This window comes from Schistocerca nitens, chromosome 9 (assembly GCF_023898315.1).
Source record: "Schistocerca nitens isolate TAMUIC-IGC-003100 chromosome 9, iqSchNite1.1, whole genome shotgun sequence".
NCBI lineage: Eukaryota > Metazoa > Arthropoda > Insecta > Orthoptera > Acrididae > Schistocerca > Schistocerca nitens.
In genome coordinates, this window is record NC_064622.1 from 499,898,489 (window position 1) to 499,916,540 (window position 18,052).

The 18,052-nt window shown below is 49.1% G+C and overlaps 1 protein-coding gene across 1 annotated transcript in view; it reads right to left on the reverse strand.

Moving 5' to 3' along the window:
• Positions 1-18,052, reverse strand: part of LOC126204373 (GAS2-like protein pickled eggs) — an 832,631-nt gene that overhangs the window by 23,075 nt on the left and 791,504 nt on the right. The window contains exons 8-9 of the mRNA XM_049938746.1: positions 7,397-7,995; positions 596-710 (exon numbers count right to left, since the gene is read on the reverse strand). Coding sequence (XP_049794703.1) covers positions 596-710; positions 7,397-7,995 — 714 coding nt within the window. The remainder of the gene's footprint in view (positions 1-595; positions 711-7,396; positions 7,996-18,052) is intronic.

Below are 18,052 nucleotides of genomic sequence, written 5' to 3' on the forward strand. Positions count from 1 at the left end.
GTCTAATGTTCTGAACTACCTCTGCATGCGGCGTGAACAACAAACAGCAAAACACTGTGTTTGATATCATGTCTCGATACAGTGTGCAGTGTGAACACCGCAATGCAAAACAGAGGGACTGTGGATCTGACTCCATGGCCTGGCCCAGCAAACAGTGTAAAACAGTGGGTCTTATATCGTGACCAAGACATGAGCACACTTTTAACATGGGGTTTGATATCCTCGCCTAGGTACGTATTATCAGCACGACAGTGGGCCCAGTATCCCAGCTCAACACAAATTGTGCCAAACAGTGTGTTGGTCCAGACCACCTGACAGTGCGAACACTGCACCGTGGCTCCGACGTCGTGGTCTGGTCCGGAGGTTGAAGGTGGCTATGATGGGTGAGCACGTAAAGTACGGAGTGAGCACGTAGCTGAACACGTTGTGGACGTACCTGAAGGTGTTCTCGGTGAGCGGCGGGCGAGACTTGGGCGCGGCGCGGCCCTGCCGGCCGGACCACGTGTTGTAGGAGGAGGGGTGGGGGGAGGGCGCCGCGCGGCCCTTGCTCCCACTCTGCTGCTGCTGCTGGCGGCGGGAGGCGGCGGGGGCGAACAGCTCGGCGGGGGCGTCGCTGAAGCCGCACTCCACGGCGCCGCACGTCGACCGGCTGCGAGTCATGGGCGCCGCTGCTACCTGCTGCTGCTGCTGCTGCTGCTGCTGAGGGGACTCTGCAGGAGGGCAACGTGTTCTGCCTCTTACAGGCCGCTCTACATAACTCTCTCTCGTGCACACAGGTCCCCAGATCTGATCCGATAATTAATGTCTTAAGAAAAATATTCAGCTGATTACTCTTACCCATTACAAATGTTTAACAACCTGTGACTCTTTATTCAAAACAAATACAGAAAACTGCAACCAGTTGCTTATTTGAAATAGTTATTTATTCCATAAATCTGTTTCCAACCTTTTCAGGCTCATCATCAGATGGTCCACAGGAAGTTACACTACTGGCCATTATAATTGCTACACCACGGAGATGAAGTGTTACAGACGCAAAATTTAACCGACAGGAAGAAGATGCTGTGATATGCAAATGATTACCTTTTCAGAGCATTCACACAAGGTTGGGGCCGGTGGCGACACCCACAACGTGCTGACGTGAGGAAAGTTTACAACTGATTTCTCATACACAAGTAGCACGTGACAGGCGTTGCCTGGTGAAACGTTGTTGTGATGCCTCGTGTAAGGAGGAGAAATGCGTACCATCACGTTTCCGACTTTGATAAAGATCGGATTGCAGCCTATCGTGATTGCGGTTTATCGTATCGCAACATTGCTGCTCGTGTTGGTCGAGATCCAATGACTGTTAGCAGAATGTGGAATCGGTGGGTTCAGGAGGGTAATACGAAACGCCGTGCTGGATCCCAACGGCCTCGTGTCACTAGCAGTCGAGATGACAGGCATCTTATCCGCATGGCTGTAACGGATCGTGCAGCCACGTCTCGATCCCTGAGTCAACAGATGGGGACGTTTGCAAGACAACAACCATCTGCACGAACAGTTCGATGACGTTTGCAGCAGCACGGACTATCAGCTCGGAGACCATGGTCGCGGTTACCCTTGACGCTGCATCACAGACAGGAGCGCCTGCGATGGTGTACTCAACGACGAACCTGCGTGCACGAACGGCAAAACGTCATTTTTTCGGATGAATCCAGGTTCTGTTTACAGCATCATGATGGTCGTATCCGTGTTTGGCGACATCGCCGTGAACGCACAATGGAAGCGTCTATTCGTAATCGCCATACTGGCGTGTCACCCGGCGTGATGGTATGGGGTGCCATTGGTTACACGTCTCGGTCACCTCTTGTTCGCATTGATGGCACTTTGAACAGTGGACGTTACATTTCAGATGTGTTACGACCCGTGGCTCTACATACGATCCTGCGAAACCCAACATTTCAGCAATATAATGCACGACCGCATGTTACAGATCCTGTACGGGACTTTCTGGATACAGAAATTGTTCGACTGCTGCCCTGGCCAGCACATCCTCCAGATCTCTCACCAATTGAAAACGTCTGGTCAACGGTGACCGAGCAACTGGCTCGTCACAATACGCCAGTCACTACTCTTGATGAACTGTGGTATCGCGTTGAAGCTGCATGGGCAGCTGTACCTGTACACGCCATCCAAGCTATGTTTGACCCAATGCCCAGGCGTATCAAGGCCGTTAATACGGCCAGAGGTGATTGTTCTGGGTACTCATTTCTCAGGATCTCTGCACCCAAATTGCGAGAAAATGTAATCACATGTGAGTTCTAGTACAATATATTTGTCAAATGAATACCCGTTTATCATCTGCATTTCTTCTTGGTGTAGGAATTTTAATGGCCAGTAGTGTAGTTATAAAACTTTGCCAGCGTCCAGCATGTGGTGTACAACTGTTGCTTCTTACAAAGATCTTCATACAAATACAAAGATATAGTATAGGACTACTTTGCTCAGAGAGATTATCGTTTTTGTTTGCATGTAATAAAGTTGACGTATGATCAAATACTTAAATCAAAACTGGTGTTAACGTGAATGCCCAGAAATAAAATAATGTAACGTTACGACATTTGCAGAGAATTGGAGCTTTTTGTAAGACCGTTAACATTACAATTAAAAACAACAAGAATAAAACTTCAAATGAACTGCTGACATGTTTCCGTTCTTATGTTAACGTGATCTGGAATATTAGTAACAGCAGGTTCTGTTTATAGCAGCTAAAGGTAATATGTATATAGCACTGATTTATTTTAACAGTATAGACCTTCTTGAAGAAATCTAAATGTTTATCAAGACAAGTACAGCACCTGACTATCTACTGAATGACCCAACTCAACCGAGAAACCAATTTTTACTTCAGAAAGACGAAGACTTGCTAGTTCAAAACAGGCAATCAGTCAACAAGCCCCTTTACCTAGACCTCACCCACCAGTCTCTCCTCCAATGGCCCCCTCTATCCCTCTCATTACACTGATCTCAACGTAAATATGCTACCACAGAACAAATCCTGTACTATATCTCTAAATTTCCAAGTCTTCTGGTGCTTAAATAAATCTATACTTAGCGAGGCACCCATAAATACCTGCTCGTAAACCCTTGCAGAAGGAAGCCATTACAATTATCGTCCTCCCAACTTCCTTCGTTGATACCTGCTAATGCCAATGAATCCTGCCGCCAAACTCTGCCACATCGTTCACCCTGTGAGCAGACATAGGGCCACCAGACTCCGCAAGGCGCAGTCAAAGCCTAGGCCTAGGTTACTGACGGTGGATGGAATGTAGAAGGCACACGATGCTTGGAAACAAAGGGAAACCACCTATACTTTTTCAAAGCCCTATTTGTAATATAACGAACCGTTTGGATGGAAAGGAGCTACCGATAAACTGGGTGGACGTATGCCATTTGGAAAAGCAGTAACGGCTTGTATCATTGGCCATGTTATATCTGACTGTTTCCGGGGCAACTGATCTCTGACCGTTTCGATTGCTCTTCGTTGCCAAGCTCTTCAGACCAAGTGTAGCACTTACCATGTCCACACTGATTTGTCGGCTATATCAAGTTTCTGTATTTCTCTACATGTTTTGCCCTCTGTTTCCCTCTAGTATCAAGGAAGTTAGAATTTAGTTCTCAGTTTCTTAACACATGTCCTGTGTGTGACCAGTGGCGCAAACTGGACGGGAACTGGTGTCCTAGAAAGGAAGCCGTCCGTCATTAGCTGGAGGCACCGTTCTGCAGCACACCACAGTGAAGCACCACTGCCCTACAGCTGTGAGTCGGTTGGCCTTGCAGTGACTTACCGCACGGCAGGCCTCTTTCGATTCAGTAAGGTCGACAAGGAGATCTTAATTTTCGCCAGAGATAACACTTCACTCAGCTGCCCAGTAAATGATATACGTGTAGGGGCAACTTCATTCAGAAGCCCGTTAGCAATAATTAGTGCATACTAAATCTTCCACGAGTGCGCGGCATCATTAGATGTGCAAAGAAATAGTCTACTTTCCTTGTTTTATTGAAAATATACATTAATTATCCATTTGTTTATTTTTCTGTATGCAGTACCTCATTGCTGGTACCCTTCACGTAGCCTGTTTCCACCCCTACGAAACTGATCATATTTGGTTTACTTTTAACAGTCATGAGCAGCAGAGAGCAGCTGCCTCGACAGGGTCGGGGGACGCCACATACACTCCTGCAAATGGAAAAAAGAACACATTGACACCGGTGTGTCAGACCCACCGTACTTGCTCCGGACACTGCGAGAGGGCTGTACAAGCAATGATCACACGCAAGGCACAGCGGACACACCAGGACCCGCGGTGTTGGCCGTCGAATGGCGCTAGCTGCGCAGCATTTGTGCACCGCCGCCGTCAGTGTCAGCCAGTTTGCCGTGGCATACGGAGCTCCATCGCAGTCTTTAACACTGGTAGCATGCCGCGACAGCGTGGACGTGAACCGTATGTGCAGTTGACGGACTTTGAGCTAGGGCGTATAGTGGGCATGCGGGAGGCCGGGTGGACGTACCGCCGAATTGCTCAACACGTGGGGCGTGAGGTCTCCACAGTACATCGATGTTGTCGCCAGTGGTCGGCGGAAGGTGCACGTGCCCGTCGACCTGGGACCGGACCGCAGCGACGCACGGATGCACGCCAAGACCGTAGGATCCTACGCAGTGCCGTAGGGGACCGCACCGCCACTTCCCAGCAAATTAGGGACACTGTTGCTCCTGGGGTATCGGCGAGGACCATTCGCAACCGTCTCCATGAAGCTGGGCTACGGTCCCGCACACCGTTAGGCCGTCTTCCGCTCACGCCCCAACATCGTGCAGCCCGCCTCCAGTGGTGTCGCGACAGGCGTGAATGGAGGGACGAATGGAGACGTGTCGTCTTCAGCGATGAGAGTCGCTTCTGCCTTGGTGCCAATGATGGTCGTATGCGTGTTTGGCGCCGTGCAGGTGAGCGCCACAATCAGGACTGCATACGACCGAGGCACACAGGGCCAACACCCGGCATCATGGTGTGGGGAGCTATCTCCTACACTGGCCGTACACCAGTGGTGATCGTCGAGGGGACACTGAATGGTGCACGGTACATCCAAACCGTCATCGAACCCATCGTTCTACCATTCCTAGACCGGCAAGGGAACTTGCTGTTCCAACAGGACAATGGACGTCCGCATGTATCCCGTGCCACCCAACGTGCTCTAGAAGGTGTAAGTCAACTACCCTGGCCAGCAAGATCTCCGGATCTGTCCCCCATTGAGCATGTTTGGGACTGGATGAAGCGTCGTCTCACGCGGTCTGCACGTCCAGCACGAACGCTGGTCCAACTGAGGCGCCAGGTGGAAATGGCATGGCAAGCCGTTCCACAGGACTACATCCAGCATCTCTACGATCGTCTCCATGGGAGAATAGCAGCCTGCATTGCTGCGAAAGGTGGATATACACTGTACTAGTGCCGACATTGTGCATGCTCTGTTGCCTGTGTCTATGTGCCTGTGGTTCTGTCAGTGTGATCATGTGATGTATCTGACCCCAGGAATGTGTCAATAAAGTTTCCCCTTCCTGGGACAATGAATTCACGGTGTTCTTATTTCAATTTCCAGGAGTGTATATTGGAGTCTGATGGGAGATCCACAAAAATAGCCTTTACAGTATGCCAGCATCTTTCCTCATACTGAAGGCAAAATATGTGAAAAGCTGTTCACCATCAGTGTCTGTGGTTCTGAAACCGTCCTACGCTCACGTTTGGGAAACAGTAGTAGTAAATGGAAATTCTTCTGGTCGATTAGGTTGCATCACGTTCCTCTTCGAGTTTCAGCTCCAAACTTCGCCGTTTGGCCCCATGTTTCGAGCTTAAGTAGCCGTCTTAGGCTAACCTGTAGGAGACACCAACAGACTGCTTATGAAGACCCTAACATAGGAGTCGGGGCGGCGAGTTTTGCAGAGGAAACGAGCGCTCAACTCTGGGCGGGCCGGTACCTTGGTGCGAGGGCCTCCTGTACTGCGACTGCGGCTTGACCTGCAGCGACGCCATGCGGCGCGGCGACAGCGTCACCTCCGGCAGCTGGTCGCGGCTGTCCCTGTCGCTGCTGGCGCTGCTGCAGGCGCTGCCGGGCCGACGCGGGGGCGGCGGCGGGGGCGGCGGCGGCGTGGGGGCGGCGGGGGCGGCAGCGGGCTCGGCCTCCCGCTCCGGCTCCTGCTGGCGCGGGGTCGCCGCCTCCTCGGAGGTGGACACCACCGAGTCTGGCGAGGTCGCGTGGCGGCTCAGCTCCTGACGCTCTGCCAACACAGCCACCCAACGACCCGTCAGTGCCGACTCCTTCCTCGCAAAACCTCCCCCTGCTTCTCTGCACCACACTGACTATGCCGCATGAAGCAGTGGCACACACGAGTTGCAGTTAAGATCGTACCATCTTGCGCTACCTCAGTAGAGCTTTGCACGTGCGTGGTCTGTTGTGAAATCTTAACGCGATTTCAGTTTGCGGGCGAGAAGGCGGATAAACTTTGCATAACTTGGACGAAGTTAACAACGATGATCGACGCTACTTTCACAAGCTGCGACATCGTCGCGAAAAAACAGTGACCCGTATATGTAATAAGTTTCCTTTAATTTACGTCTATGGTCACAAACTTTCTGTTAACAGATTACCGGTTTCGGTCTTTAATGACCATCATGAGATCTGTTTCATAAAAACTAAGTCCTAATGTACTGCAGCCATTTGACGATGGTACTATGGCTGCAGTACATTACGACGTTTTTTTAAGAAACAGATCTGATGATGGTCATTAAAGAGCGAAACCGGTAGTCTGTTAACAAACGTTTGTGACCGTAGACGTAAATTAAAGGAAACTTATTAGATCGACACTACAATGAACGTTTCCAAGATCAGTTTTCAGTTCCTGCAGAAACTTGCGGGTATAAACTTCTTGTATGTGAAACTTTTTTATGCCTGGCGTTTCGCCCACAACTGTAGTGTCCATCTTCAGAGATGCTCATGGTTCCAATAAATGTTGCCGACTGAAGAGCTGGACAAGAGACATAAATATTGTGAAAATGTCTCCATTCTCTCACGTCTGACCTCTCAGTAGACAAGACTTAGCGGAATCGGGATAACGTCTGAAGATGCCCGACGCATCGTGAACAAAACAGTTTTATGCACCGTGAACTACAAACAAAAAATTAACTTTGAATATTTTAGATTCCATTGAAAACATGGGCGTGGTTAAGTTCGTGGGACATACGTGATTTCCAAAATCCCTCAACTTATAATCCTTTTTTGTTAGTTAGGCAGAAAGAGTTTCAGACCTTCTATTTTTTAAATATGTGCAAAATGAGTGTTAACCACGAATGGGTTAAAAGCCTACCTGAGGCTTGCGCGTCGGGCGCGACGCCGCCGTCCTTGCACTCGTCCGCGGCGACCTCCGAGTCTTCGGCGACCGCCTTGACCCCGACGACGCCGTCGTCGACGCCCTGGGCGGGCGGAGAGCTGGCGGCGGCCACGGTGCCCAGACTGCGGTAGCCCTCGTCCGACACCTCGGAGCCCGAGTCGTTGTGGGCGTCGGCGGCTGTGGAGGCGGTGGCGGGGGCGGGGGCGGAAGCCGGCGCCGGCGCCACCGCGGGGCTGGGGTCCCTGTCCTTGCGCTGCAGCGGCTTGCCGGGGCTGGCGTCCCTGCTGCGCTGCGGCCCGGAGCCGCCTCCAGCTCCAGCTCCAGGGGCGAGCGCGTGCGGCTTGGCGCCGCCGGGGGTGGGCGACCTGGAGCGCGAGCGCCCGGCGGCGGGCCGCGGCGCAGCCAGCGACCGGCGGGGCGTGGGCGAGCGCGAGCGCAGGCCCGTGCCGCCCCCGCCGCCGGGCGACAGCGGCTGCGGCTGCGGGGGCGGCGGGGGCGGCGGCGGCACTGCGGCGCTCGGCGGCCCGCCGCTGCCCACGCTCGACGCCGAGGAGCGGCGCGTGCGCGGCGGCGACCTGCCGCAGACACACACACATACTCACCCTCTCCTAGCTACTAGGGTAGCACAGTGGCAACACTATCGTAACATGACCAGTTCGAGCACCCTGATAGTACTTTTTAGGAAACACGAACAATATGCACGGATCGAGGTTGAAGTGGCACGTGGTCGGAGCGCACAACAATGTTTTCAGGAACTGCCTGAGGCGTGTCGTGATGCAGCATTGACATATCGCACAGTGACGAGACCGGTGAAAGAGTTTCGAGGTGCCTGGGATGTCATTCGAGATCGGCGCCGTTTGGAAAGTACCCCCTCGGAAGCGGCGATTTGCATCTACATCTACATTTGTACTCCGAAAGCTATCCAACGGTGTGTGGCGGAGGGCACTTTACGTGCCAGTGTCACTAACTCCCTTTCCTGTTCCAGTCGCGTATGGTTCGCGGGAAGAACGACTGCCGAAAAGCCTCCGTGCGCGATCGAATTTAATTTCACATTCCTGATCTCCTCTGGAGGTATAAGTAGGGGGAAGCAATATACTCTATACCTCATCCAGAAACGCACCCTCTCGAAACCTGGACAGCAAGCTACACCGCGATGCAGAGCACGTCTCTTGCAGAGTCTGCCACTTGAGTTTGATAAACATCTCCGTAACGCTATCACGCTTACCAAATAACCCTGTGACGAAACGCGCCGCTCTTCTTTGGATCTTCTCTATCTCCTCCGTCAACCCGACCTGGTACGGATCCCACACTGATGAGTAATACTCAAGTATAGGTCGAACGAGTGTTTTGTAAGCCACCTTCTTTGTTGATGGACTACATTTTCTAAGGACTCTCCCAATGATTCTCAACCTGGTACCCGCCTTACCAACAATTAATTTTATATGATCATTCCACTTCAAATCGTTGCACACGCACACTCCCAGATATTTTATAGAAGTAACTGCTACCAGTGTTTGTTCCGCTATCATATAATCATACAATAAAGGATCCTTCTTTCTATGTATTCGCAGTACATTGCATTTGTCTATGTTAAGGGTCAGTTGCCACTCCCTGCACCAAGTGCCTATCCGCTGCAGATCTTCCTGCATTTCACTGCAATTTTCTAATGCTGCAACTTCTCTGTATACTACAGCATCACCCGCGAAAAGCCCGCATCTCGTGGTCGTGCGGTAGCGTTCTCGCTTCCCACGCTCGGGTTCCCGGGTTAGATTCCCGGCGGGGTCAGGGATTTTCTCTGCCTCGTGATGGCTGGGTGTTGTGTGCTGTCCTTAGGTTAGTTAGGTTTAAGTAGTTCTAAGTTCTAGGGGACTTATGACCACAGCAGTTGAGTCCCATAGTGCTCAGAGCCATTTGAACCATCACCCGCGAAAAGCCGCATGGAACTTCCAACACTATCTACTAGGTCGATTAATATATATATTGTGAAAATCAATGGTCCCATAACACTCCCCTTTGGCACGCCAGAGGTTATTTTAACGTCTGCAGATGTCTGTCCATTAAGAACAACATGCTGTGTTCTGTTTGCTAAAAACACTTCAATCCAGCCACACAGCTGGTCTGATATTCCGTAGGCTCTTACTATGTTTACTATGTTGTATCGAACGCCTTCCGGAAGTCAAGGAAAATGGCATCTACCTGGGAGCCTGTATCTAATATTTTCTGGGTCTCTGCTGCTTACGGATCATTGCTGGACTGCATCCCATCATCCTTCGTGACAGTGCACGATGCCACACTGTGAATCCAGTGCAGGAGTTCCTGCGTATTTGAGGGTGGTAGATATTGGAACATCCACCGTACTCAGATGGTATGAGTCCGTGCGGTTACGACATATTCGTCGAAATGATGGACGGTCTGACCTACAACACAAGAGATGACATAATCCGTGCCACAGGGAGCTTCCTGTCAGACATCGACTGAGATGGACGCACTGGCCGTGTAGTGCCCCGTCCGTCTGTGTGGCGAAGGGTGAGCGGCGATTATATTGCGAGCATGTAATACGGTGAACGCCTGTCAGTAAAGTCTCGTATGAAGTATAACACTGTTGCCAAATATGATCGATACTACAACGAAGGCTTTCACTTTTTATCCAGCCCATGTATGAATGGTTACAGTGTCTCCCCAAGTGTTCAACTCACATTACACGTGCTCGGTTGTGGATACCGTTTGTGACGCGGCGAATACTAGTACGTGTCTGCAGTGCACTAAGCCACTATTTGTGCAACGACGGCAGGCCGGTTTGGCTTCCCTACCCGCAGGCGCGAACTAATCCGATGCGACTTTACGGAGCACTCGAGTTCTTTGGATGTTACGACACACCCGCCCCTCAGCGGTGCGCCCTGCAATGACGCCACGGCGCGTCCTGCGATCGAAAGTTTGGTAGATGCTGCCATGAATCTAAATTCTGTATGCCTCGTAGTATTCGTGCAGACGTCGAAACCGTAAAGGTACTCATTCATAACACTCTATCCGGGGTTGCCACAGGTATTGCTACAGGTCATTTGCTATTCTTAATCCGTATAAACAATTTACGAGACATTCTGAAGAGCCCTCTTACATTTTTTAAAGGTCATGCTGTCGTTTAACATCTGCTAAAGTCTTCGGAAGATCAAAACGAATTCCTAAATAATTTACGTGAGATATCGGCGACGTACAAATAGTATCAATCGATCCTTTGAGCCCGAAACGTGAAAATCATCAAGTAGTACACACGAGTATAAAAAAAGTTACATTTCAGTTACATACACGATTTCACAAATTTTAAAGTCGTGATTCAAGTAAGTACATGGGGATGACAATTGCGTTTGAGTGGCACAGTACTTAGAAGACGCAACAAATCTACTAAAGAGACTGCCTGCATTACGTTTGTTCGGCCTCTTTTGGAGTACTGTAGTGCTGATGCACGGGATCGGGACCCCAGCCAGAATTGACGGGGGACACTGAAAAAGTTTTAAAAAAGCGTGTTTCGTGTTTTATTATCGCAGCATGTGAAAGTTACTAGATTTGGACGGGTTACTCCGGTAACCGAAATATCAGATCTGAAGATGGTTCTAGTTGAACCGAAACCGGTGATATGAATAAAAATTTTGCAGTCAAGACGGATTATAAGTAACATTGTAAAATTCACTGACTGTGTAAGTAGGCTGTTTAGGTTTTTATGTTGGTAACGCCACGTAGCGCTCTGTATGAAAATCACTGGCTGTGCTGTGTGCAGTCTGTGGCTGGTTTGCATTGTTGTTCGCTATTGTAGTGTTGGGCGGTTGGCTGTTAACAGCGCGTAGCGTTGCCCAGTTGGAGGTGAGCCGCCAGCAGTGGGGGATGTGGGGAGAGAGACGGCGGAGTTTTCAGAGCGGATGATCTGGACAGAAACTTATTTAGCTGGCAGTATTGGCGCTCGCTGTATTGCAGTAGTTAGAGTAACGAAGATTTTTGTGAGGTAAGAATTCATGAAAGGTATAGGATATTGTTAGTTAGGGCCATTCTTTTGTAGGGATTACTGAAAGTCAGATTGCGTTGCGCTAAAAATATTGTGTCACTTTAGTGAATGTCTGAGTACGTTCAGTTTTGGTCAGCTGTTTGAAAATCAAATAATGTAAGAGGTTTATCAGCACGATCATTTTTCTAAGGGATCGTTTCAACTGCTGCTATCCTATCAGACATTATGTCTGTTTTTGCACAGTTGTGGTACGTTTAATGCGCACACAGCTTACGACAACGTAGCCGGATGATATCTTGAACAGCAAGTGATATTTCAACAGGTGAAAGCCCCGTCACTTTCAAGGCACAAACACAACGAAAGAGCGCTTTCTGAGGGAATTTAAACCACTCTACCATCATCGGCTAGACCGACGACGGATCGTAGTGCAGCAGATACAGAAAGACCACACACGTAACGCGAGCTCCGCTACTGCCACTGTGAAAGGTCACAGCAGATTTCCCATTTATTCTTGCAAAATCAGAGCTCGTACTCCATCGTCGACGGCGGGTTAAATTCTACTTTTCCTTTATGAACCATTCACATTGCACAAGAAACGCATCGTACTCCCTAGCAAGACACAGATTTTGATCGTTTGCGCGGAACGCGGCGGGCACAGGAGAGTTACGTACTCAGCCGCCGGGCCTGCAGAAGGCACTCGCTGCCGCGCACCGCTCTCCGCCTCTCTCTGTAATTGCAGGTCAGCAGATTGCGGCCGGGCCGAAGAGGGCGCCCCCGGCCAGCTGGGAACGACCCGAGAGCGGGTCGAGTGCGCTCCAGGCCGGGGCAGCCCACCCCTCGCTCCACCTGGCCCCTGGCACCTCTGCAGCGGCCCGGCTGCCTCGGGGTTGGAACACTTGCACCGACTGACATTCGCACGGAGTTACACTGGCACGGAACCTGGGCCTCTTGCCGCGCTAACCGGCCATTCACAGGTGCAGCCACACTAAGAAGTCCAGCAGTTCAGCACAACTGCTCGTGCGAGCTGGCTCGCGCTCACACCACAGCAGTGAGCAACCTCGCAACGCTTCAGGGGTGGCTCATTAACGCGTTTCGTAGCAAAATTATTTTTTAAGACTGTTGTATTAATGAGAACTGACAATGAAATTCAAGGTCATGAGAAGTGACAATGACATTCAACGTCTCCTTTGTCCGGCAATGTAGCTGAGTCGACAGCGAGCCGGCTTGTCATGCCGGAAGGGCCGGGTTCGATTCCCGGATGGGTTGGCGATTTTCTCCGCGCAAGGATTGGGTTTTTGTGTCGTCATTTCATCCTCATCGACGTGCAACTCGCCGAAGTGCCGTCACATCAAAAGACTTGCACCAGGTGATCGGACCTACCCGCCCGGAGACCCTCGCCACACGACATTTCATTTCAACACCTCTTTTAATATTTCGATGATGCAAAGAACGGGGCTAAGCTAAGTTAGAAACATGATATTTCTTACGACTGTTGCAGCCTTACTATAACTGCTGCTTCAGGACGAAATTTAAATTGACATATTTATATTTCCTTATCATTTTACACTGAAGAGTTAAAGAAACTGGTACATCTTTCTAATATCCTGTTGGCGACCGCGAACACGCAGAAGTGCTCAACACGACGTGGCATGGACTCGACTAATTTCTGCAGTAATGCTGGAGGGAACTGACATCATGAATCCTGCAGGGCTGTCCATATATCCGTAAGAGTACGAGGGGATGGAGATCTCTTCTGAACGTTGCTAGGCATCCCAGATATGCTCAATAATGTTCTTGTCAGGGGAGTTTCGTGACAAGCGGAAGTGTTTAAACTCATAAGACTGTCCCTGGAGTCACTCTGTAGTAATTCTGGACGTGTGGGGTGACACATTGTCCTGCTGGAATTGCCCAAGTACGTCGGAATGCACAATGGACATGAATGGAAACAGGCGATCAGACAGGATGCTTACGTACGTGTCACCTGTCAAAAAATGGCTCAAATGGCTCTGAGCACTATGGGACTTAACTTCTGAGGTCATCAGTCCCCTAGACTGAACTAAGGACATCACACACATCCATCCGCGAGGCAGGATTCGAACCTGCGACCGTAGCGGTCGCACGGTTCCAGACTGTAGTGCCTAGAACCGCTCGGCGTCACCTGTCAAACCCGTATCTAGACGTATCACGGGTCCCATATCGCTCCAACTGCACACGCTCCACACCAACTCCACCAGCTTGACCACTCCCATCCAGACATGGACCATGGATTCAAGAGGTTGTCCCCATACTCGTCCGACCAGGCAACATGTTTCCTGTCATCAACACTCCAATGTCGGTGTTGACGGGCCCAGGAGAGGCGTAATGGTTTGTGTCGTGCAGTCATCAATGATAAAGGAGTGTGCCTTCGATGATGTTTCGTTGAATGGTTCGCACGCTGATGGCCTAGCATCGAAATCTGCAGAGGTTTGCCGAAGGGTTGCACTTCTGCCACATCAAACAATTCTCTTCAGTCGTCGTTGATCCCGTTCTTGTAAGATCTTTTTCTAGCCGCATCGATGTCGGAGATTTGGTGTTTTACCGGATTCCTGATATTCACGCTACACTCGTGTAGTATGGGAGAATCCCCACTTCATCGCTACGTCGGAGATGTTGTGTCCCATCACTCGCGTCCCGACTGTAACACCAGGTTCAAACTCACTTAAATCTTCATAACCTGCCACTGTGTCAGCAGTAACCGATCTAACAACTGCGCCAGACACCTGTCTCATACAGGCGTTTACATGTCTCTGTATTTGAATAAGCATGCCTGTACCAGTTTCTTTCGCACTTCAGTGTATTTAAACGTCAAACATAAATACACAGAATGTCGATGAAGACTACTTAGTTTGCTTTTCACTAAAAGATCACTGTCCGCTACCACTTTTAGAGTAATGTTAATTCGAAGACAAGCTCGTAACTTGAAGTCTGTCAGTGAGCTTCTAAGGGTGTATTTCTTCCCCTTATTTCACCTCAGTTACACTTACGCGTACCGCAAATGATTCTACCACGCAAACATTTGGGGTTACACTCGTCTGGTATGAGATGTTCCCGGTGGGAACCACTGGGGGCCGAACCGCACAATAACCCTGGGTTCGGTGTGGGGCGGTGATTGGGGTGGGTGGACTGCTGTGGCCTGTTGTGGGGTTCTGAACCACTGAGGGCTACGGCGGAACGAAGCCTGTCTGTCGTTTCTAGGTCCCCGGTTTAATACTTACATACATACATACAAGTCTACATATCGACGTAATCGTAGCTGGAGACTTCTAAAGTCGTGAAAATTTATGTTGAGGAAACAGAAGTCTACGAGACTAATTCTGCTGTGAAACTAATCACGCGAACGACACACAGTGGGTATAAAAATTCTAATTGTAGCCGAGTCTGCACACTGTCAACGAACCAGAAAATTAGTGAAACTTCGCAACACTTTCCAAGCCGAAAAGCAGTATGGTAACTTGATCTAACTGGAGATTCATTCGTTGAATTTCGTTGAGTGTTCATCCTGAAAATACAAATATATTCACGTCGGTTTTTCGTTGTTTGCCAAGTGTCCGTAATCTTTCGCATGGAATCTATTGTAATTTTTTGTTGTGCTCAAAGTTTTGAAGCCCATTAATAGAAAGCTAACCGCTTCAAAACACCATCGCATACAATAAACATATAGACTAGCTATCGTGCACTGATACGTTGATGCTGATGTGTCGGAACGCTTTAACTTTTGAAACCCGACCATAAGTTACTTTTATTGCCTTAAAAACAGCTACTCTCCATTTAAAAGTGGAGACCACCCTATAACTTCAATTTAAAAAAATATAATAAAAATAAAACGATGGCTATTTTAGATCTTTAGCGTGTTTACTCTTAGATCCGAAAACGATTTGGCTGTATTCGAATTACAAGTACGTCTAAGAAATTTTTCAAGTACGGATTGCGTAAGTGTCTCTGGCATATCAAAAGATACCAAAACAAATTTTTATTTCTATCACCGTCAAACGGAACCATCTTTACTCCGAACCTGGCATAAGCTGGGAAAAACACGTTGCAACGTTTCCAGGAAAACTGAAGCGAAACAGTTGGCAGCTAGTCATCGGCAATCAATTACTTTGCACGCTGGCTGTGTAAATGTGAATTTAGGGAATACACTGAAGTCCTGTTCGGTACAATCAACAGTCTCCAAAGAAATAGGTATTGACTTACAATAAAATATCCCTACCACTGCCCCTCCTCAAGAAGACTGTGAAATCCAGAATGAGATTTTCACTCTGCAGCGGAGTGTGCGCTGATATGAAACTTCCTGGCAGATTAAAACTGTGTGCCGGAGCGAGACTCGAACTCGGGACCTTTGCCTTTCGCGGCCAAGTGCTCTACCAAAGGTCCCGAGTTCGAATGGTTCAAATGGCTCTGAGCACTATGGGACTCAACTGCTGAGGTCATTAGTCCCCTAGAACTTAGAACTAGTTAAACCTAACTAACCTAAGGACATCACAAACATCCATGCACGAGGCAGGATTCGAACCTGCGACCGTAGCGGTCTTGCGGTTCCAGACTGCAGCGCCTTTAACCGCACGGCCACTTCGGCCGGCCCCGAGTTCGAGTCTCGGTCCAGCACACAGTTTGCCAGGAAGTTTCATATCAGCGCACACTCCGCTGCAGAGTGATAATCTCATTCTGGAAACATCCCCCAGGCTGTGGCTAAGCCATGTCTCCACAATATCCTTTCTTTCAGGAGTGCTAGTTCTGCAAGGTTCGCAGGAGAGCTTCTGTAAAGTATGGAAGGTAGGAGGCGAGGTACTGGCGCAAGTAAAGCTGTGAGAACGGGGCGTGAGTCGTGCTTGGGTAGCTCAGTTGGTAGAGCACTTGCCCGCGAAAGGCAAAGGTCCCGAGTTCGAGTCTCGGTCCGGCACACAGTTTTAATCTGCCAGGAAGTTTCAAGACTGTGAAATCTTTTTTATTCAGAAAATTGAAGAAAAAAGCTATCCTGATCTTGAAATTACAATTTGAAGCTTCATAAAAGCAGGAAGGGACAACTTTCCGGTGCTGGTGAATTTTAATGGGTATGTGTTTCGTAGTAACATTCATTTTTTGATGAAATGTTAAAACCTTTTTACCCTTAGTTTTTTAAGCTCGGCGACAACGTTAATCATAAATATTAACCAATCTGTATGAAATTATTGCAGGAAAGAGTCTTGATCTGTTTGCTTGCTTCTATCCATTAATATTATCGGAAATAATCATCACATTTATGTACCGATAATTAAAGATTATTTACGGCTGAAATTTGAAATAAACACTGAAAACAAAGTATTAACCTTCACATAAAATGAAACCACAGAATCGTTAAACTATGTCTTGTGAATGTGCCTACAAAATCTGGCACATCAAAGTTTTGGTGGGAGTACGAGAAATTGTTTTAAGGAATACCATTAAATGCACGTTAAAAATTGAAAACTAGAAAATCAATGAAGTTATGAATTTCAAAACTTGGATATTTCCACATCTTTACATGACACACACGATTTTGAAATCTGGTCGCTGTCGGCAGGGTAGAAGAAAAGTTAAATTTTTGGGCGGGGTCTTCCATTTGCACTGCGCCCTGTACACTGCGCGTTCGTATCTAAGGCTATGCCGAACCTAATTGTGGTTATTCGTCTGAGGGCAGCACACAGCTTGCTACTCTCCTGCACTACCAGTCGGCCGCGCTGGTCCATGTAACGACAAGCGAGTGCGAGCGTTGTTGCTCGCCTAGCTGCATCAGAAGGCCTGCTCTAGTCTACGGCATGTGTTACTAGAAATTAGTCTTAACATATGCTGAAAGGTTGTAAAATTTCGAAGAGTCACTTTTTATGGTACACTACTGACCGTTAAAATTGCTACACCACGAAGATGACGTGCTACAGACGCGAAATTTCACCGACAGGAAGAGGGTGCTGTGATATGCAAATGATTAGCTTTTCAGAGCATTCACACAAGGTTGGCGCCGGTGGCGACACCTACAACGTGCTGACATGAGGAAAGTTTCCAACCGATTTCTCATACACAAACAGCAGTTGAGCTGCGTTGCCTGGTGAAACGTTGTTGTGATGCCTCGTGTAAGGAGGGCAAATGCGTACCATCACGTTTCCGACTTTGATAAAGGTGGGACTGTAACCTATCGCGATTGCGGCTTATCGTATCGCGACATTGCTGCTCGCGTTGGTCGATATCCAACGGATGTTAGCAGAATATGGAATCGGTGGGTTCAGAAGGGTAATATGGAACGCCGTGCTGGATCCCAACGGCCTTGTATCACTACCAGTCGAGATGACAGGCATCTTATCCCCATGGGTCTAACGGATCGTGCAGCCACGTATCGATCCCAGAGTCAACAGATGGGGGCGTTTGCAAGACGACAACCATCTGCAAGAACAGTTCCACGACGTTTGCAGCAGCATGGACTATCAGCTCGCAGTCCATGGCGGCGGTTACCCTTGACGCTGCATCACTTGACAGGAGCGCCTGCGATGGTGTATTCGACGACGAACCTACGTGCACGAATGGCAAGACGTCATTTTTTCGGATGAATCCAGCTTCTGTTTACAGCATCATGATGGTCGCATCCGTGT